At 40.3% G+C, this 22,226-nt stretch overlaps 4 protein-coding genes across 4 annotated transcripts; 3 read left to right on the top strand and 1 right to left on the bottom strand.

Annotated features, from left to right (window-relative positions):
- Nucleotides 1–458: 458 nt before the first annotated feature.
- Nucleotides 459–1,407, top strand: GCK72_008948 (uncharacterized protein; the record flags this gene model as incomplete). The annotated part of the gene is made up of 2 exons (XM_003099444.2): nucleotides 459–563; nucleotides 1,081–1,407. 2 exons carry the CDS (start codon nucleotides 459–461, stop codon nucleotides 1,405–1,407), a joined length of 432 nt encoding a protein of 143 aa, XP_003099492.2.
- Nucleotides 1,408–2,927: 1,520 nt separating this feature from the next.
- GCK72_008947 (uncharacterized protein) lies at nucleotides 2,928–6,274 on the top strand (the record flags this gene model as incomplete). The annotated part of the gene is made up of 5 exons (XM_053727129.1): nucleotides 2,928–2,951; nucleotides 3,002–3,151; nucleotides 5,407–5,880; nucleotides 5,930–6,133; nucleotides 6,185–6,274. 5 exons carry the CDS (start codon nucleotides 2,928–2,930, stop codon nucleotides 6,272–6,274), a joined length of 942 nt encoding a protein of 313 aa, XP_053586706.1.
- Nucleotides 6,275–7,446: 1,172 nt separating this feature from the next.
- On the bottom strand, nucleotides 7,447–11,716 carry GCK72_008946 (uncharacterized protein; the record flags this gene model as incomplete). The annotated part of the gene is made up of 6 exons (XM_003099455.2): nucleotides 7,447–7,586; nucleotides 8,176–8,291; nucleotides 8,341–11,276; nucleotides 11,334–11,427; nucleotides 11,474–11,590; nucleotides 11,652–11,716. The coding sequence occupies 6 exons, from the start codon at nucleotides 11,714–11,716 to the stop codon at nucleotides 7,447–7,449; spliced, it is 3,468 nt and encodes a 1,155-aa protein (XP_003099503.2).
- Nucleotides 11,717–19,296: 7,580 nt separating this feature from the next.
- On the top strand, nucleotides 19,297–21,907 carry GCK72_008945 (uncharacterized protein; the record flags this gene model as incomplete). The annotated part of the gene is made up of 4 exons (XM_003099417.2): nucleotides 19,297–19,620; nucleotides 20,503–20,681; nucleotides 20,743–20,863; nucleotides 21,839–21,907. 4 exons carry the CDS (start codon nucleotides 19,297–19,299, stop codon nucleotides 21,905–21,907), a joined length of 693 nt encoding a protein of 230 aa, XP_003099465.2.
- Nucleotides 21,908–22,226: the final 319 nt, after the last annotated feature.

Below are 22,226 nucleotides of genomic sequence, written 5' to 3'. Positions count from 1 at the left end.
TCCTTCTCGTTTCAGATTTCATATTTTTATAAACTCAGTGTGTGCTACACAAAATGTAGTCTTCAATGCGTCCTCTAATCCTTGAAAATGTATTTTTCTGTCTTCTAGAAATTCTGAGAATCCATGGATACTCATCTACACTCACTTCCCTTCCTCACTTCCCCTGTCTCTTTGTATAAGAATTCATCCAGATGTGTGTGTGTGTGTGTGTGTGTGTTTGGCGCCGTCTCCATTGGCTACTGTCGCGTCGAGAAGATTCTCAACGTTTGAGTGTTTTTGTGAGCTTTTTCATTGATCTGGGCGTGGTCTCGTGTCTCTTCTGACTTTCACTCTGCCATAAACGGAGCACTTGCTCTGTACTTCTCACTATGAGAATGACTTTTTGCGCACTTTTCAGTTTAGGGAGTCGTTTATTTAATGCTAATTTTTTCAGTAAGTGGTAAGCACTGAAATCAATAATGGCCGAGCAAGCTCTTATCAAGGAGGAGTCGAAGGAGTTAACGATGACGGAGAAAATTCTTGTCAAGGAGGAATCGAAGGATATTGTGGAGGAGAGTCGCAAGGTATGTTGAATAAGCTCTGGGGTTTAGCACACACACACAACGGCATTGTGTGTGCAAAACATTTTAGGCTAATCGTTCTCAACTACATTTTTTCCGCCAGTTGGATTTGACGCATTGCGCTGCGGTCGCGTCGCGTGCTGGAGAATCATCTAGTTTAGTTAAAATTCTCTGAGACCTTGTATTACTGTAGGGCCGCATTTCTCAATTGAGCGCCCTAGTTCTATCAAACTCGGAGGCATCATGTCAGCTAGCTCAATGTGTATTTGCGTAGAGTGGGTTTTGCACGTTTGCTCTAACGAAAATATTTTTAAATCTGCGTCTCTCTATTTCTCAGGCAACTTTCTCAGATCTGGTAGAGACCTCATGGTAAGCTAAATTACAATAGGTGTTCTGGAATGCTCAATTCTTTCAAACTATCCCAGATTCTAACAAGAGCTCATTTACTGACAGTGTTACATTTCGGTACCGAACTATTCTAGCCTGTGGAACCTTGAAATTCCTAACTTCCAAATTTCAGGAGCGTGGAATTCTCCTCATCTCTATCAAGAACATCTACAAGGATCTCGACCGTCGTTGTGCCTTCCTTCGTGCCCGTTCTCCGTTCCCGAACGGATACATGAAGGTGACCAAGAGAGAACTCAGGACATCGAACATCGAGAAACTCCATAAAGTCAAGGCTCACTATGAGGATCTGCAGGGAAAACTGATGAAGATCCAGAAGGAAGAATTCCCGAGAGTTCCGATCTTCTATGTCGACACAAGTGCATTCGAGTGGAGACTTCAGGAGATCTCAAGACGAGTCAGAGGAGGACTGCTGACCTTTCTTGAAGCGTTGATCAAGTGATCTTCTCAGATTTTTCGTGTTTTATGGATTTTTTCCACAATAAAGTTCATTTTTCGAATTCCTAGCCATGTTGTCTTCATCCAATTTATTCAAACTACAAACATGCGGTGTTTTGGAGCAGAAGAGACATCTTGTGGTTGTCACCATAGGCAACTAGAAGAGTCTTGAGAGGACGGAAGTTTGACGTCATTTCATTTTGAGCACTTATGTAAAATGTGTATAACATCTTAGATACAGATGGAGACTACACCAGATTTTGGGTCATATTGAGGAAGAAAAGGAGAAACAATTAAGAGGTTGAGAGCTGGAAGTTCTTGTGAATTTGAGCTCCTAATCAGAACATCCCGGATTAGAATTGATATGAATTAGAACCATCTGATCAAGAACTATTGACTTCAAAAGAGCCATTTATTGCTGTATAGTATTTCCTTTTTCAGTTCTGGAAATGGATTAGGGACAACAAAACGCAGTACTTCCAAAATCATACATTTTTATACAACTTTCGAATTAAAAACAAATTCCAGAAATATGATCTTATCTTCGTATTTTCAAGAGAGACCAAAATCAATGCGAGTCGATATTCAACCAATTATCATAAACGCTCGACAAGAGTTGTTTTCAAAATCTTGATTGGTCAGATGAGTCGATATATTCCCAAAGTTTTCTTCTTTTCGTCATTTGAAGAGCCCATAAATATCTATTTACGTGAACAACCGCCACAACAAATGCGTAAGTGATTTCCAGAGAAATTAACAGTGGTGCACGTTTGCATTATACTGTCATTTTACAACTGATAGTGAGGGACATAAACGCCGTGGGTTTTCATCGTCTTACTATTAGTCAAAATTAGGCAATCTTTGCAAGATTTGCACGCCATCAGATTGTAGAGAATGTTTTTCTCTCGAAAATATATAAAATTTATAGCGGAATATTGCGTATTCAGTGAGATCAGCTCGTTTTCCCGAAGACATTTTTTCTCGAACCGACGAAAACTAGTTTTTCGAAGTGAAACTTTAGATTTACCGTTCAAAAACTAATTTTCAGGCTTGATTATCAAGATATTTTTCAATAGCAGTCCAGTTTTCTTACAACAGTGCCCCACCGCAAACGAGAGAGTATCCGCAAGAGAGACACAGAGTTTTTGTGGCATCGACACAGATTTTCAGTTTTGGCCTATTCCCGCATATTCCATAGTATTTTTTGTAACTTGTTACGAAAAAATGCGAGAATAGGTCAAAATCTGAAAATCTGTGTCGACGGGAGAAAAAAACTCTGCGTCTCTCGCCGATATAATCTAGAGACTATACTGAAGAGAGAGACGCAGACACACACGCTGTGCGTGAGAGAGTGTATAGCGAAAGGAGAGTTTCTCTGACTGGGAGACAGCTAGTGTATGTATTATATCGGCTGTGTATAGGGTCTCATTGTCCCTATACTCTATTCCTCTCTTCTTCTCCCACTCTCCTCTGTTGGTGCGCTCTCTCGTCGTCATTTTTATTTCATATTTTTCGAATTCAAAAATGGAAAATGTGGAGAATTTTGAGGTAAGTACATATATAGTTTTTTTTGTTGAAAAACGCAATCCATATTTCAGAATTCTGAATCATTTATGATGAAAGTTCGGCTTCTGGAGTTTCTCAAAGATAATGGAATCCCATTTCCGGTAGTCGAAAATGCAAAATTTCATTCGTTCGTCGACTTTCTGAAGCCTGGAGTTGCATTACCCACTAGTGAAGAATTAATTGTAAGTTTTTGGCAAATACTCATTGACTACGGTACTCATTGCCTACGGTTACTCATTGACTACGCTGTCTCATTGCCTACTCATACTCATTGCCTACGGACAGCTCATTGACTACGCTTGGCTCATTGCCTATATATACTCATTGCCTACGCTTGACTCTTTGACTACGCTTGGCTCTTTGCCTACTCTTGCTCATTGCCTACGCTCGGCTCATTGACTCCCTTTTTTTTTACTTTATAGCAGAGATTCTGGAACTGGTAATTGGTGAATACCTACACTTTATATATAGGTTTCTGGTTAATTTGAGATTTGTTTTTGGGACATAAGAGCATGTGTTTCCCAAGATTGTGAAGTACAATCTAAAGTAGTCGAAGAAGGGTCCTGATCATAGAATAAGTAGAACCAGTGGGTAATTTTCGGAGCTCTGATAATGGGTACTTCAGTGGGATTATCCATACTTGCAAACCGGGCCGAAACGGGCCGACACGGGCCGGGGCGTAACTCGCTTCAAACTCAATATTATGAGCTCAAAAATATACCAAAATGTAGATCTCGACGAGTTCTATGTCCGTGACCCACTGCGGGCCGGATGGCTATTCGGTAATGTGCCGCGGGCCGGGAAAAAGTGCCAAAAAACGCGAAAATGGCCAAAAAAACCATTCTAGCCCGGCCCGCGGCACATTACCGAATAGCCATCCGGCCCGCAGTGGGTCACGGACATAGAACTCGTTGAGATCTACATTTTGGTATATTTTTGAGCTCATAATATTGAGTTTGAAGTGAGTTACGCCCCGGCCCGTGTCGGCCCGTTTCGGCCCGGTTTGCAAGTATGGGATTATCATAGGGTAGATCAAGTCCAATGTCTCGTACTGAAAACAAAGAAGCTCTCCCTCTTCTTTTCTTCTTGCAGTAAGAAGGTACCTCTATCCGGCAGCAATTCTCTGGATGACTCATATACTACTACATTTATCTACTTTCCTATATTTGATAAATAGCCAATACCTAAATTATTCCCTGGTTAAATTATTTCATATTTGAACCCTATAGTTTCGTATGTAAACTCTATAATTACCCATTCAGATCGTATAGGTTCGAGCTTACAAAGTTCTGTCCAACTCTAGAACTTTTAATTTAAAAAGAAAAGCCGAATCCGGGGGGTACACTCGGGGACCTTCTCTTGTCAGAACTCATTGAAGTTGAATTTAACTACCTAATTCTGATTTTTCCAGATTGTGTCCTAATTTTAGACAAATGATTTAGTTAAAGTTGTTGTGAATAGGAAGCGATTGAACAATCATAGCCAGAAATAATAGTAATTCTAGACTTTACAGCTGTGTATTATCTTATCCAAAAACATTGCCTGAATCACGCAGCTCCCTAAATGGAAGTTGAGTCCACAATGAAATAACTTATACAGAAACCTACGCCATCAAACATCTGCATTGAGAGTTGACCTTCAGGATAATGGTATCAGTTTCTAAATTGCGTACTCCTTATTGTTATTGCAAACTTTCATGAAACGTTCCTTGGGCTCGTGTAGGTATTCACCAATTACCAGTTCCAGAATCTCTGCTATAAAGTAAAAAAAAGGGGAGTCAATGAGCCGAGCGTAGGCAATGAGCAAGAGTAGGCAAAGAGCCAAGCGTAGTCAAAGAGTCAAGCGTAGGCAATGAGTATATATAGGCAATGAGCCAAGCGTAGTCAATGAGCTGTCCGTAGGCAATGAGTATGAGTAGGCAATGAGACAGCGTAGTCAATGAGTAACCGTAGGCAATGAGTACGGTAGTCAATGAGTATTTGCCTAAGTTTTTCTGTTTTCCGAAAATCTTTTTTTCTAACTGAAAACTGATACATTATTCGATATGAACCTAAAACAATCTCATCAAAGCGGCCCAAATGGTTTAAAAAATCGATATATATTTCTAAAACACGATATTAGCACGAAAATGTTCTTACGACTACGATCTACCGAAATGCGCTTGAAAAATGTCTCTTTTTCTCTGAGTCTCTCAATTTCGCACACAATTTTCTACGATTTCGGTAGAGCGCGGTTGTAAGAAGCGTGCCGTGATAGTAGTATTCATGTTTGCATTTTGAGAGACTGGAATGAGGCGTTGTGATCGCGTCACGTGTTCGAGATTTTTTGAATTTTTTAATCAAAAATAGTCAAAAATCCTAGTTTTTGTACTGAAACCCGGTCCAGCCCGGCCGGTGAAAAATCTCGCTAGTCTGCTTCTAAAACTCAATTATTACAGACATTCAACTCGAATTGCTACCCAAAACACAATGAACAGCAGGATAAGTTTAAAGAGGAAAATTCTGAGGCTCCGGCTTCTGAAAACCACGTGGAACATTCTTTCTCTGGTGGCAAAAGTTCGACGTACATTCTGCAGGAAACCAAACCAGAGTTCTTGACGCTTTCTGGAAATCCAGAAAAGGCACAACTCGGAACGTCATCTTCCAATGTCCAGGACAACTTTATGAAATCTGAAACATCGAAAACGGAAAACAAATTCATGAATCTTGAAAGTATACCAGGATACGCATCCACACCGTGCATAGTGTGCTTGGAGAGAAAACAGACGAGTGAAGTGCGATTAGTGCGCACCAACGATGCCTACATTATGATCTTCATTTGTGTAAAAAATGAATTGTACTCAATGGATGATGCTAAGGAGATTGCTAAACTACCGAAGTTCCAATGTTGTGCTATCCACTTGGATGATATGGTAAGTTGCTTTTTTAACCGTAATCTTACAAAAAATAACTTATTTTTAGTATCGCGATGCTCTGGATCACCTGGGTGTCGTCGATCCAGGAATCGATGTTCACACTGACAACGCTAGAATTATGGAGGCGAACCATTTGGTTCGAGAACTCAGACGCGCTCGAGCCAATCGGGAAATAATGAAACAAACACATGTTCATTACTTTCTGCGATATATCAAAAAGTTCTTGGAGAATTATGCACGTCACAACTATGTTAGTATGAGAAAAATTGAATAGTTTATACTTAAATGTTTCGGGTTTCAGATTGCTGCCAGCAAGGAACTCTACTATCCACCAGTACCGACAAATAGTCGGTCCCCCCTAGATCTCGCGACAAATAGGAATAATTTTTGAAAAGTTTTGAGATAATTTTCATTACTGCCTGCGATACTTTTTATTTACTTGTGATTCCTTTAACGGGTAATATAAATAAACCGATTCAATTTTATAAAACTATTATCTGCTTTTTGAAGCAGATTCTGATTTTTTTAAACCCAGAACACAATTTTCTCGAATTTAGAACTCACACAGGATCTTCGCGGGGTTCTGGGAAGCGCTAATTAATCAGAATTTGAGAGAACGTTCAAGATGAGGCCAGGGCTATTGTCAAAACAAACTTTCTTGACATTCGGTGTTAGCGGACCTAAATTCCCGAGCTTAAAATAAGCCACGCCCTCTTTCCATTGTCTCGGCCATGATATTAGCCAAAAGCATATTCTCTGCCACAAACCGAATTTGTTATCTAAGCAACACAAAACGCAACATATTTTTGAACGTTTTATTCATAGCCAAAGTATATATATATAATGTTAAATCTGAACTGGGAAAAAAACCTTGCCGATGTTTTGACATGGGTAAAAAATCCAATACAGTAAATAGATAATAATTGAATAGACATGGTAGGTGTAACTTGTAAAATAGACAGAATGATGAAGACAAAGACAAAAAATACAATAGTTATTTAGATAGAAGACAAAAGAGATTAATATTTCCAAAAAAAAATAAAGCAAAATTCACACTATTTGCTTTTTACAAAACAAAAACACTAAATGAGGTTCATAAACTTTTTGGTGCTTATAGAACCTATTTAATGCTGTTTATTTCGAATTGGGACGGTGGGGAATTTGAGTGGTGTGAGTGGAAGCAGATGCTATTTTATACTAAATATTTTGTTGAAGTTAGAAATAAATTCATTTCTTTACGAAATGGATTGAAAATCCAGAACAACCAACAAAAAGTTAGTTTAAAATACAAGAGCAAAATCAAAACAGATACGCGAATGAGGTTGAGGAGTACAGAAGAGAACTTCCATACGAGTTGGTGGACCAAAGTGGGCTGAGAATCTATAGAAAATTCATGACCCACAAGTACGGTGAAGACTAGCGTCAGGGGGAAAACGCGCAAAGACAATGTCAGAATCGCGAGTAGCAAAGGGGGAATCGAGCCAAGAGAGTTTCAGAGTCAAGATATGATATACTAGAAGTCACGAGAACAGAAAAGCAGTGTGATGGGAACAACCGAGGAAATTACTTCTCTGGATGAGCCATTTTTCGTGTTCGATACTTCTCCGGAGAAGTCAACAAACTGGCATTTCTATTTGATCCATGGGAATTGACTGCCAGGGAAGTGCCACGACTTTTGACTGGTGTTGTGTGATTGATGGGGACTGAAAAAATATGAGTTTGGAAAAAATGGAATTGACCCAATATAAAGTAAAAACCACTAAATCATAGCCAGCCTAAATTAAGACACCCCCAAACCTTAACCGTCTGAATTAGATCTAGAACTAATCGGAACTCATATGCTTTTCAAAAAGTGTAATCTATTGAATTCTGATTTGGAAGCATCTGTTATTATACATTGCATAGAAACATTTTTACTGGCTGCCAGAAACAGGTCGATATATATAACCTGGTGGGAAGTACCGTAACCCTTGTAACAGAAACGCGCCCGCTAGCAAGAGTTTGGAGCATCCTATCTCGGCTGTCTCTTAAAATATGAAAATGTTTTCAATTGAAGAATTATTTTATGACTATTTAGCTATATTTTGTCAGTTTACAACTTTTTGATGTTTCCTCTGGGAACCGAGATATACCGCTGCGAACAAGCACCAATAGGTGCTCCTCTATTACAGGTTTTAAGATACTTGCAAAAAATGTCAACTATTCACAAGAATTCTATTCCATTTTTAATTTTTTAATCAAAAGACATAACCAACACTATCTTAAACTAAAAACTATAAAAGAGAAACTAACCAGAAACCCCAATGGAGCCACCACTGCCGTCAGAATCCGTTGAGCTTCGGGAGTAACGAATCTTTGTCGGCGTCGTCTTGAACTGAGTAGGAGTTTGAATCTTCAACGAAACCGATCTGAAAATAAGATTTGTTATAGAATGAAACTGAGACAAATTTCTATTACGCTGGTTGATGGCGTTGAGGAGACCCACTGGGACGAGCTGGTGGTCTCTGAGAATTCTCCGTTGATGATGAAGAGGTTTCAGAGTAGGTTGGAGAAGATGGAGAATAGTCAGTCTCCGAATAAGTTGGTCTTGATCGTTTTTGGATTGGAGCTTGATCTTCACTCTCCTCGCGCCCATTTCTTGCATTCACTGTTGGCTTGGAGCAATCTGGAGCAAACTGAGTTTGAACATTCGAGTCATCATCATGATTTGAGATTCGCTTTCTAGAAACTCGTTCAGTTTGCTGGAGTGGCCTTTCTCGAAGAAGTTGATCAACGGTTTTGATATTTTTATCTTTGAGAGCAAGTAGGACTGAGGCAGGCCGTGGTGGAGAAACTGGTGATGGTTTGGAAGTAGGTGGACGATTGGAACATTGACCAGTTAGGGTAAACCTAAGAGCTTGAATGCCTTGATGGATGCGATTGGTTGCGGGGTCCGTGGCAGGTGGATCATCCGCCTGAGCTGAGGCTGGAGACTCGGTGATCGATTCCGTCTGTCTTGCTCCCACATGCTCATGATCTGGCACTGAAGGTGGTGGAGGCGGTGGAGGTGGAAAATATCGTTCCACACGCATTTCAGCTAGCCTTGCTTTCAATTCAAGATCCGCCTTCAATTCAATATCTTTTTCAGATAGCTCTTTCAAAGGTTTGGGTTTGGTGGCCGGAAGGAAAATCGGACTTCCCAAAAGTGGATGCGCGGATTGTTGATGGTGAACAATCACGTTGTTGTGGTCTGTCGTCTGAACCGCCTCATCTGCGTCACTGCTTTTTCGAGACAACCATTTATTCATTATGCGTCGAACATCGCTTAGATCACTCAGAGAAGTTTGGTTGGGTTCTTCGGGAGCAGTCTGAGTACAGTTTTCTTGTTGAACGACTGGCTCTGGTGACGAACGACGAGACTGACGAGACTTCGACCGATGTGGAGAACGATCACGGTTGGTATTCGGAGTGGTCGGTCCTCTTGATTGCGGACGACTCCTTGATCGAGACCTATTCCAGTTTCCGCCACGTTCTGGGGACGGATGGCGTGATCTAGAATGGCGTGGTGGTCTTTGATGATCCCAGTAATCCCGACTAAAGTCATTTCTGTTTGGAGGGTTGTTGTTGTTCCACTGATTGTTTGCTGGCTGTTGATGGACAAACGGGGGTGGGCCACTTTGGTATCCATTTGGTTGTCTTGAATCTCTGTTGCCTTGGAACCCAAAAACACCCCAAACTGGATGAAGAGGGTGGCCAGGTCCCCTATTCTGCAATCCGTTGTGATGGTGAGGCACTTCATTTACTGGTGGTCCGAGCAATGGAGCATTTGGGCTGTGAGCAGGTGTTGGAAACCCTGCTCGCCCATTACTGTGCCAAGAGTCTTGAGGATAATGGCCATGGGATTCAAACTGATCAGGTCGTGGAGGAACAGAGACCTGTCGAGAGTCAGAGTCTTGGAACCTTTGGTGAGCTCCGTGCTCCAACTCATAGCCCCACTCTCTTCTGGGGGCTGGTGGACAGACACGAGGAGAGGCTTCCTGTTCTGGAGTAGTCGCATTATCCTGTCGAGGGTCAGAGTCGTGGAATCTTTGGTGAGCTCCGTTCTCCAACTCAGAACCCCACTCTCTTCTTGGTGCTGGTGGGCAGATACCAGGAGGGGCGTCGTTCTGATTGTGAGCAGTAGATATCCCAAATTGTTGATTATATACGAATTCTTGTCCATGTCCGACTTCTAATCTCGATATTCTGTCCGATCCGACGGACGGATGTGGAGCAGTATTTTGGGGATGCTGTGGAGCTGGCCTCACGGAATTTGGTCTTGGTGCGGGAACAATAGGAGCAGAATCTTGTTGACGGGTTGACATTTGGAGTCTTTGGTCAGCAGAGTACTCCAGTTCCAAATCCCGTCCTCGTCTTGGTAGGCAGGTACGTGGAGGGGCATCATTCAGAGGAGGAGACATGTCGGATTTTTGTCCATGTCCGAGCTCTGGTCTCGGTGTTCTGTCCGCCCCAACATTTTGTTGATAATGTGGAGCTAGCCTCTCGGAATTTCGTTTTGGTGCTGGAACACTAGGAGCAGGATCCTGTTGACGGGTAGTTTCTTGGAATCTTTGGTGAGCTGCTCTATCAAGCCCTGAGTCTCGTTCTCGTCTTGGTGGGCAGGTACGGGGAGAGGCCTCGTTTTGAGGAGTTGACAACCCGGATTGATGATTGTCAACGGATTCTTGTACATGCCCGAGTTCCGATCTTGGTGTTCTATCCGGTCCGGCGGATGGACGTGAAGCTGGTCTCTCGGAATCCGGTCTTGGTGCTGGAACAGTAGGAACAGCATCCTGTTGACGGGTCGACGTTTGGAGTCTTTGGCCAGAAGAGTACTCGCGCTCCAAATCCCGTTCTCTTTCCTGTGCTGGTCGGCATTCCTGTGGAGTAGACATGGATTGCAGGCGAGGATCTGAGATGTGAGTCTGTCGTTGATCAGAGACAGGCGCGGTTTCTGGTCTTGGAGTTCGAATTGGCGCAGTTGGCTCCGATCTTTCTGTTCTACTCGGTGCAGTTGGTTGCAAGCGTGGAACTTGTCTCTCTTCAGATCTTCCAGGGGCGGTTGGTTGTGACCGCACATCTAAGTTCTGCTGATCTTCATATCTAGGTGTAGCGACGGCGTCAAAAACTTGACGACTTGATCGATGATCGGGATGTCTTGTGGGATAATCTGGTAGCGCGGCCCTTTTCGCAGAATTGAATGGAGCGGAAACGTCGTATGTAGGAACATCTTTGTCTACAGAACTTTTCATTATTTGTAAGTTTCCTTCGTGAATCCTCTTGTAATCCTCTCTATCAATCTGCTTGATAAACAAGTTCTTAGCTCTACGATGGAAGAGAACGAGCTTTTCATCGTGGGCGAGAAATTCCGATTTCTGAAAAAACAATAAAACTTACAATGACCAGAATCACTTCATATAAAAATAACTTACACTTCTAGGACACCCGTTTTTCGAATGAGTATTAGTCGCTGATTCCTCATGGAAGAGTTGGTTGCATTTCCAACAGTAGAAGCGGTAGGCTCCACTAAGAAAAAATGTGTAAAGATATGAATCAATAACTGAAAACTCACGTATGCATGGCGAAATGATTATCGACGTCTGACAAGCTACCGACATACGAGCAACACTCATTTTTTGATACAGGGAAGCTACACCGGAAGAAGTTCTTCATGCTCTCATATTTGGTTCTGCAATTGAAATGGGAAATTGAGACATGGAACTAAAAAGGGGTTGTATGTTTTAACTTACACACACAAATGTGTCTTGATCTTCTCCATGTACTCCGGATTTATATGATGGAGAGAGAGGAACATGATGATGTTGGTGTTATTTCTGAAAATGATGAATCATAATGCTTGCGAAATCATGTTACCCATTTTATATGATGCTTTCAAGTTATTTAATTAGTATTCAGCCAATACTAATGACAGAAATAGAATCCTGATAGTCCAAATAGCATACTGTAGTAAGATTTTAAGCTAGACACTATTTTAGAGATATGAAGCAAGTCGTCATAACTTTTTCCATTCAATTAGCTACCGAAAAAAGTACACATGTTCTGTTTCAAGCGCCGACAACTTCCTAGGGCCTGCATTTACAAAAAAGTTTTCGACTACAAAGTTAATCTACATGAAATGTTACATATTTTTGTAGTTGACAACTTTTTGGTAGCTCCGCCCACTTTATAGATATACGCCTTTAAAGAAGGTACTGATACAGAATTCTAAGTAACATGAAAAATTGACTTGGAGCTGGGTTCAAGAAATTGGGTTAAAGAAAGCTATAAGCCCAAATACTTTCCTGTTTAAGATATAAAAACTTACAAGAAATTTTGTTGGATTTGGTTTTGGTGGTTTTGTTGAATTGTGGCGTCCGAAGACGCTGAATTACCTCAGTTCTCTGAAAAATGAATGAATCAGATATTGTTCAAATAAAACGAGCATGTGCGGTGAATGAGAAGAAAAAAAGAGTAATAACAAAAATCAGTAAGGTTTTGCTTTGGACCTTTTCTTTTTTACAAGATGTTTGACTCTTTTGTATCAGGAACACCTCAAACGTGAGTAATTAAACCTATTCTTTGAAAAAAAATTGTTGGGAGGAAGAGAAAACTGATCAAGTGATTAAGTTGTAAACTACGAAATTGGGACTTCAAAGACCCACGAAATGTCCAAAAACCACAATTAGTGTTAGTTTATTGGCTCGGTGAAATTCTTTCAAAAATTGTATTACTCCAACGGTGAAAGCAAGAACAAGAATTTTCCTCAATACTGAAGTCAGGGCGCCGCTTATAAATAAAAAAATGTCCCAAAACAATTGTTCAAAGAATAAAGAAATTTCGAGGCACCTTCTCTCCGTTTTTCAAAAAAGATCCTATTATTTTCATTTTTGGCCAAAATCAAACATAATCCTCTTCTTTGTCTGTTTCTTTTTAGAGGTCGTTCTGTTATTCTTGAATTTTGATGGGAGGGAGGGATTTGAAATATTTCAAAGATTCAAATCAGTACAGGTTTTTTAAAAAGATGAATATTTCTATTTTTCAACAAAAAATTGTGTTAAAAATCAGATTTCTCAACAAAAAAAGAAGAAGAAACCTCTAGTAGGAGGACATGGAAAAAAAACTGAAACAGAGAAAAAAAGTTCGAAAAATAAGAAAATTCTGAGAGCGATGCATTGTTTAAAAATCAATATTTGAAAACGCAAGTAAAGGCACAAACATTGCAACTGCGCTCCACCGAAATCCCAGTCTCGGTAGGGCGTCGTTTTAACAATGGCACCGAGAAAATAACTGAAGATGAGTGAAGACTTCATATTATGCTGTTCATAGTGTCTTTACAATTTGACACAAAAATATATTTCTTTTTTGAGAAAAAAGGAAATTCACATTTCTTTAAAAAAATCTTTTAAACAAACTTCGGATTTATGAGAGAACAAAAAATAACATCCCACAGTTTTTTCTAGAAAAGTCCATGGGAAACCTTCGAAGAGTAACAGATACACTGTTTGAGTACACAGAGAACAGAGTAGAGAAACCTTGAAACAAAACCAACATGTGTTCTCTTTTTCCCGCCACCTGACGTCATCCCTTCTTCTGCCAAAAGACCTCCGCCAGTGCCAGCTGTTTGCAAGAAGATGGATGAGTTGAGAGAACACTCAGAGAGAAGTGAGAGATGGAAACATTCGAGAGAAATGAATAAGAAGAAGGGATCTCACTGGGAAGATGAATACTCAAGGGAATGGCACGGCAGGAAGTGTGGAGACAGAGATTTATTGTATGGGTACACGGAGAGAGAGAGAGCATAGATTATGAGAAGTCGTTGCGGAGCATATGGTTGGAAATGGTTCCAACTGATACATATATTCATATCGTTGGCTTGGAAACATTTGTTCACGGCAGTTGTATGCTTTTCAAAAAAAGACGTGTGAATATTCAAATTTCAACTCGGTCGTCCAATTACTTTAAAACTAGCAGACTTGCAACGGGCCGGGCTGACGGGCCGGACCGATATTTTGCAAGTCTGAAAACGAGGAACAAATGCGGAGCCTAAAAAAGATATTTAGCGTGGGTTGAATGTGAAAATTTTATTGGGAACTTTTGAGTGGGTGCCGACAGCAAGGTTCGCTATTTTCTCAAAGAAGGCAAAAATCAACAGAGTTTCATTTTATTCCTGAATTTCCGTTTCCTCGTCAATGAACTGGAAAATAGATGGAGATGAGGTCATTAATCTCGTTCAGTTCGACTTTCTGGATTTCTTCAAATATTTTGATCTTCAGAACCCTCGATGTTGGCTCTCATTTGCAAGCAGAAAAAAGACAGTACCAAAATCGGATGTCTTTGTTTCTCATCACACGAAGGAAAACACTTGGCAAAACCAACAAATACCGTATTCCCTCGAATCAACCGACTCCTCTAAATGCTCGACACTTTGAAAACTTGACTGAACATGATTTCAATCCGTGCACAGTTTTTCAAGAAAAGCTGATTTTAATGATAGATTCTCAATATTTTGCAAAAAAATTGTTAGAATTCAAAAAACCCTGAAATTTTAGGAGTTTTAACTTCAAAATAACAGAATTTTTCCTTGAAAAGTTCTTTTTCACTACCAAAAACTAGTAATATTCAAATCAGCATACTCTTTATGGCCGACAGGTTAAAAAAGTTGGAAAAAATAGAAGATTCTGAATAAGTTTGAAAATATTTCAAGGTATACGAAATGTTAAATCAAGATTCATAACCCTCATCTTCGTCTGTTTTCCAGTTCCCTGACGAAGAAACGGAGTTTTCGATCAGATAGAAAACCTTGATGCGGGCACACGCTCCCAAGTTCGCAATAAAAATTTCATTTTCTGTGTAACCTACCCACGCTATCTTTCCTCAACTCCACACCTGTTTCACATCCCAGAAGAATTAGGGGACCGAGTTGAAAAGTGAATATTCACACGTCTTTTGTTGAAAATCATGGCGTGAACAAATGTCTTCTTGCCAACGACATGAATATATTCATCAGTTGGAACCATTTCCCACCATATGCTTCACAACTCTCTTCCCACACCCATAAAATAAATCTTTGCACAGTCAAAAATTATACTTTCCTTGTTACTACTTTTCTAAAATCGCCTTGAAAACTAAAACCGGCACCCAGATCGGAAATATAAGAAAAATTTTAAAAAGTTTCACACCAGGGAAGAAATTAGTGCAATCTCAATTATAAAATAACAACGAAGCTTTCAGGCAAATCTCATAGACATTTAAAAAAACAGCAATTTGCAAAAAAGAATCCATCAATCATTCCCGCACTACACGCCTTGTATGTCTTCACTTACTCAGACAATGTTTGATTTGAATCTCCTCTCGATACTCTACCCGGCGAGGAAGTACATACCAACTTTGCGACGAGGTCAAAACAGAAGGCATTATAACGGAGAAAGAGACTTCAGACACAATAAAATCTAAATGTTGCGACAATGTAATTGTTGAATTACTAGGTCAGTGAGGACAGTTAGTTTAATTTTTGTGAGATACCGTAAATACAGTATTATAACGGCACCTGTATTATAGCGGCACCCCATATATACTATTTGTCTTTGTTTAATTATAATAAATTTCTGAAACCACAAAAATTCTCTCCGAAGCAGTTGAAACATATAACGGCATGCCGTTATAATACAGTATTTACGGCAACTAGTGTTGAAAAAATGAAAAAATTAGCGGTATCAAAGTTTCTCTGTAAAGCAGAAACTTGGCAGCCTTATCATTTCATCTTTTCCGCCCCGTAAAACTGATAAAAGGTTGTAAAAGTGCAACACTTTGAAGAAGAAAAAAGAGAGGCAGGTCTTTATGACAGCCGATATGTGACCTACTTTGTAATTAAATGAATCGTGCGGGGAGGGAGAGAGAAGGGAGACTAATTATTACGTTTTGGCGGCTGGGTTGCCATTGTAGGCTTGTTTCGCTTTGAATTATTTATATGATGTGTGACAGCGGTAATTTGTTTGAAGAATATGGAATTGGATTTTTTTTAAATTCTGGAAAATACATCTGAAAATATGAAACAAAAGTTGACTTTTTAAACGTGAACTCATCTGAACATGCTGGGTGCGAGGTCGCGAAAACGCGCTCCATCGTACAACGGTTGGCACGGTGCCAAAAAAGACTTGGCTGAGTGCCAAATTCAAATTTAGCGATTGTTGGTCGAATCTCTCAATATGAATCTCGACGCGCACGCCACGCGACTCGGGGAAAGAATGTCAAAAATCGAATCTACTAATCTCGTTCTCAGAAACGAATAATTTTTATCAAGACATCTCCTAAACAAAAGATACCATCTCCATGATCGGACGACCAAAATCAGTCGTTCATCTTACAAAAATGTTGAGCGAAATATACAATTCCTACAGAATTGTATCTTTTTGCTTGATGAAAGAGTCATAGTTACAATTCCTTTGTCTTGACCCTTTTATCTTTCCGCTCTTTGATGGTTCACCGTCTGGCTGAATCATCATCTATCTTCTTTTCTACTGTTTGCAAGCTCCGCCTCTATGCTTGGTATAAAAGCCCAGAGGTGAGCATCTATTTTGATCTTCCAATAAATGGTAACTTAACCTCCAGCAGCACTACATAACCTTTTTACGAAACTTCCTGCTCGTTAAATGAAAACATTTGCTACAATTTATCAGACATGATCTAAATCTAAATGGCATTTTATCGAAATGTCGGAAAACTCATACTTGCAACGGGCCGGGCCGATTTGAGAATTTTCACCGGCCCGGCCCGGCCCGGCCCGGCCCGGCCCGGCCCGGCCCGGCCCGGCCCGGCCTGGCCCGGCCCGGGTCACAGTACAAAAATTTGAAAATTTGAATTTTTTTGAAAATTTTTTGATTTTTTCGCAAAAAAGTCGAATTTTCGACTATGTTTTTACATATCGATAAAACTCAAGTTTACATAGGATTTTTGACTATTTTTGACGAAAATTTCAAAAAATTTCGAAAAATTTTGTGAAAAAGTTGTGCTCATTTTTTGACTCCGGGCCGACCGGGCCGGGCCGGGCCGGCAACTTTCTCTACCGGCCCGGCCCGGGCCGACGGGCCGAGCCGGGCCGGGCCGATATTTTGCAAGTCTGGGAAAACTGGGAAACTATCATTTTCAGGTGGAAACTAGCCCTAAAACCAGATTCTAACACTCTGTAAATAAAAAAAATTTGGCCCCTTTCTTGAACGTCGTTCTTATCGAGTTTCTGAGCGATTTTTAGAAGAGAACGTGACTCAAAGCTTCCTCAAGAATATTTCAGCCTTTTTTCCCATTCTCGGTAGTGTTTGTGTAAAAAGCGAGAAATTTGCAATGTGAACAAGCAGAATGGCATGATTAATCATGTCATTCGGTAGGATAAAAACAAATTCATTGGGCATGGGGATTTAGAGAAGTGTAAACTACAAAAACAGGGAAATGATGATGAAAATGGAGAACAAAAAATAAAAGTTCAATGATTGGTCGTGACATCTTCACCCGACTTCTGACTTTGTCTTCTTGAGGCTTCACGGGTAGAGGAAGGATACGGAGGAAGGTAAGTTGGAATGTTAAAGTTCTATTATGGTTACTGGAGAATGTACAAAAGAGCAGCACTACAGTACTTTAAAAAAAAGATCTGATTGAGGAGCACGTCATAGGCATGATCTACGTACTAGGCACCATGATTCAAGCTATGAATTAGCACCAAAATCAGAAAAAAGAGCGGCAGTACAGTACCATCTAAAGCCTAGAGGAATAACTAATCAACCAATTGGAGGGGAACTTGCTATCGGTCACAGACGTTCTCACTCCATTCCATCGTCGCTCCGTTATTATCCATCGTCAGTAAACTTCACCTGAAACTGGCAGAATAAGTTTTTGTCGAAACAAGTCTGAGATCATTTAATTTCCGTCTGAAGATACTGCTCTATATACTTCGAAACGGACTCATTTCCTATTTTCTGTTGGAACTCACCGTTTAAAATGTCCTCGAGAAGTCGAACATCCGACTCGAAAATTGATTGAATTGAGAACTGATTCTATTCGTCTAGTTTAATCATTGCTTCGATTTTTGTTCGGGTTTACTTTTAATCGGGAACGTGCCACGTAAGAGTTGGAAATCTGGCGTTTAGTAAACTGGATGTTGGCAGTTAGGAAAAGGTCACGTGGGAATTTGATTAATTTTTTGGTCGGCAAGTTGAGATGAGACAACAACACACTCCATAATCATTACAAAAATGAATCAGAATATTTCCAGACTTGTCACGGGCCGGGCCGGGCCGGGCCGGGCCGGGCCAAACTCAGGAAAAATCTCGGCCCGGCCCGGCCCGGCCCGGCCCGGCGGGCCAAACTCAGGAAAAATCTCGGCCCGGCCCGGCCCGGCCCGGCCCGGCCCGGCCAAGCTCTTTTGAAACATGTTGAGTTTTTGATTTTTTTTTGAAAATTTTATGAAAAATGTGAATATGTATGATAATTTAAGCATTTTTACTCTATTTTTTCGAAAAATTTCAAATAAAATTTGGTAAAAACGGGTTCCCATTTTTTGAAATCAGGAAAAATTTTGGCCCGGCCCGGCCCGGCCCGGCCCGCCGGGCCAAACTCAAGAAAAATCTCGGCCCGGCCCGGCCCGAGGCCCGGCCCGGGCCGGCCCGATTTTTGACAAGTCTGAATATTTCATCTACATTCCCTTGGTAACTAGTGACGATGTGACACAATCTTTAACACAAGTGAACCAGGTACTTAAACTCGAAATGACCTTACAGATCGAGGGAATTCAAAAACTTTTTGTGATGCCGAGAAGAGCTAAATGAAAATATAGCTCATTACTGAATCTCTAACCCATAAAGCCAAAGAAGTGTTATTTCCGCATCTGTTTTTTCCGCAAGTTGAGCCTTCCCATTTTGAGTTTTCTGTCATATTCGTAACCAGTTTTCCATGTCCTAGCAATTGCGATGTTTCTTTTTTTTATTTTTCGTGTTCGTATTGAAAATCTGTTCGGCTTTTTGTAGTGCTTTAAAAAACTTCTCCAGCAAAACATTTCATATCAGAATTTCTTGAGAAATCACAAGCCTCTCATTACTTCTGTCCTCTCGAGCAGAAACCGCAAACCCTATAATTTCAACCTACACATTGATATCGCCCTATTTTAAATATCAGTACTTTTGAAATCCGTGACAGATATAATTTGTTTTTTAGTTTCCGTGTATGCATAAACATCTTTCGCCATGCTCTAATCCCCCAGAGTTGTTATATAGCATTATCAGTTTTTTTTCACCCTATTTCCTTTGTAGTCTTTTTTTTCATTTGGATTAGCGATGTTCGGCTAATAATAGCAAATGTGATTACAAAAATCTTATGTACTTATCCCCTTTTTTAATCCCTTTTTTCAGCATGTCGTACATTAAAAGTGACTTCGAGAGGTATCTGGATGGAGAGCTCGTTGGAGATCCAGTTGCTTTAGAACGGGTGAAACGTCAGATCAATGCCGGAAGAAAAAATACATTGAAAGTGATTGAAATAAACGAAGATGATGAGGAAGAAGAAGAAGAGGAAGAAGAGGACGTCGATGATTTTGGAGAAGAAGACAGATACTTTGAAGAAACACGAATGCAGATGGCCGAGCAAACGAGAATTCTGCAACATAGAAAAGAGATGGAAGTGATGAGAGCTCTGCTAGTGAAAGTCAAGTTGGGGGAGTGTTCGTTTCATATTAGTGTAAGTTAAGGACACAATATCGTCGGGACATCAGCAAAGGAAACTTTTAAAAACCGGTTGTGTGGATACTTCTTCACACTGTGGAGATCATATCCATTTTGTTCAGATGTAAAAAATACTTATCTAGATAATTAAACTTCAGATCCATGACTTTTGAAAATCCGAAAGAACCTCTTCTGATCAATTCATTTTGGAACGGCATTTGATAGTTCAGAAATCTCCTTCTTGAAAAAATATAAATTTGCTTGAGACCCCGTTTGGTTTTTATCTAACCCTGGCCGCTCAGCACAATTATTACAACTGCGCTCCACTGAAATGCCCTTGAAAAATTTCTCACACAATTTTCTGTCGTTACGGTAGAGCGCGGTTGCAGGAAGCCTGCCGTGCTAATAACTCGGGATTGCTTGCGATCAGGAAGTGCATCTTCTAAAAGTTCGTTGCGACAATTGAAAACTTTTGAATAATTCCAGATCTCCGTAATTTCAGTCATTTTATCTAGAAGAAACTTTCTTCATGAAAGTGGTCTTTTATTATCTTTAAACCTCAACTTTTCGGCTGACTATCAGGGTTGAGCGGAATTTCTCCTTCCGTCCCTAGCCATTTTAAGATTTCTTCCGCCTTCCGCCTAGAGGAAATCAGATTGAAAAATGTCTTCCCCAACTCGAATTTATTGATATTTTTGAGAAATTTTGCATTGTTTTCATCAAAAACGTTCCATTTCGCCTTCCCCCCTCCGCTTTCCGCCCAATAACTTTTCATTCCGTCTTCGGAGTTAAATTTGAAATAGTAAAAAAAAAATCGTCTACCTGACATGTTTCCAATACAAACCAGTTCGAGTCTCTACAGTCGCAAACCTAAACCACCAACTATACCCGTTTCCAGGCAGTGTTCCTTGTCTGGTTTGCATCTTCCATCATCGCTGCAGCAAGTCCTTTTCTCATCACAACGTATGCATCAAAAGACTCCGTACTCCATCAACTCTGGCCTTATACCACAGTGATCACCTGCTCTCTTCTCATTGTTATCGGTGGATTCCACTTAAAAAACAAGTATGAGTTCAAGTGAGTTCTTGTTTTTCAGTTTTTCAGCACCACTCGTTTTTTTTGTATTCTTATTTTTCAGATGCGCACTTCAAAACGACGAAGTCTACATCAGTGAGGATGACATCCCCGAATATGATCACCGAACCATTGCTCAAATGAATTTCCGAATCGATGAGTTAAAAGGAGATTATACACTTTTTGTGAGTTATCACCGGTGCCAGGTCGTAGACTTCTAACATTTTCATCTCAAAAATGTTTGATGCTAGACAGCCCACAGCTCAGTAAGGCGCGCGATGTTTACAAGTTTGGGGAATTGGAGAACCGGTAAATGTCAGTTAATTGCTCTAGAATGTCGTCTGTGTGGAAAGGGTATCGGTTGAAATATCAAGTGATGTGTGATGGGTGAAAGAGTGGGAAAACTTTGAAAGAAAGTGAATTGATAAAGAAAAACATACGTGTTCTAGAGATAGAGATTCTGAGCCTCTTAAAAACATAGTGGTCATCAAGGTTGTCGTACGAACGGCCGCTGCTTTCAGAGCCATCGAGGTCGCGGATTAAACAAATGGGCTGAATTTTTTGCTCATTGATTAATTTTTTGGTCCTCTACAAGGCCGCCAGAAGAAGCGATCATTTTCCATGGCTGGAAAATCCGATATAAATTTGCCCAACGGCTATTTCGACAGCTTTGGTGACCATGAAACATTTTGTGGCAGAGTACCTGACACATTGAAATTTCAAATCGAAGGAGAAAATTGTCAGCATTTTAAGACACAAGTTTTCATTTCAAAAAACCGTGCTTTCGAATAAAGGTTTAACTAAAAATTCTCAAAACCATGTAGGTCGCACTACAATCTTTTGTTTAAAAAACCATAGCAACATGTCTTATTCAAAAAAAATTTCTTTGATATTTCGGGTTCCATTTAAACATTGTGCCTCTTATCATGTTCACAAGGATATTTCACAAGGATATCTTTTTATATTGGAAATCATCAAATTCATAAACTTCGGTTTTCCAATCATCCCTCTCAAAATCTCGTCAACACTTGCCCCACATTAAACAAGAGTATACTCTCCAAATCTCTTTATCACACTCTTCTCTTGACGTAGTGACGTAGACTCCAAATTTGACTTCTTATCCATTGAGCCGTTAACTTTTCTAAAAATACACTTTCCAGAATCGCATCTGCGCCTTCCTCGCCATCTGTCTCGTTGGAATGCTGATTTCGATGGCTCGCGGATATTGATCAAGCTGGAATTCATCCCATGTTTTTTCTACAAAGCCCCGTTTTATCATGAGCCCTCTCCCATTTCTCCCGCCCCTTATCCGCCGTCCCCTCACTCTGTTATCTCTGAAATCTCCTCCTCTCATTCATTTGATTATTTTCGACTTCCTCTCCCCTTTCTCCTTATTTTTTTCTCACACAATCCCATAAATCCCTTTCGATTTTTTTCTCACTTCTTCTTTTTCATAATGTAGTGGATTTGTCTCACATGATTTTCGTCTATAGTCTGAACTTCTTTTTAGTGGGGATAAAATGTGAGGATTGTTTGAGTCGCTACTCA

This window comes from Caenorhabditis remanei, chromosome III (genome assembly GCF_010183535.1).
Source record: "Caenorhabditis remanei strain PX506 chromosome III, whole genome shotgun sequence".
Classification (NCBI taxonomy): domain Eukaryota; kingdom Metazoa; phylum Nematoda; class Chromadorea; order Rhabditida; family Rhabditidae; genus Caenorhabditis; species Caenorhabditis remanei.
This window is presented reverse-complemented; position numbering and strand designations above follow the sequence as displayed.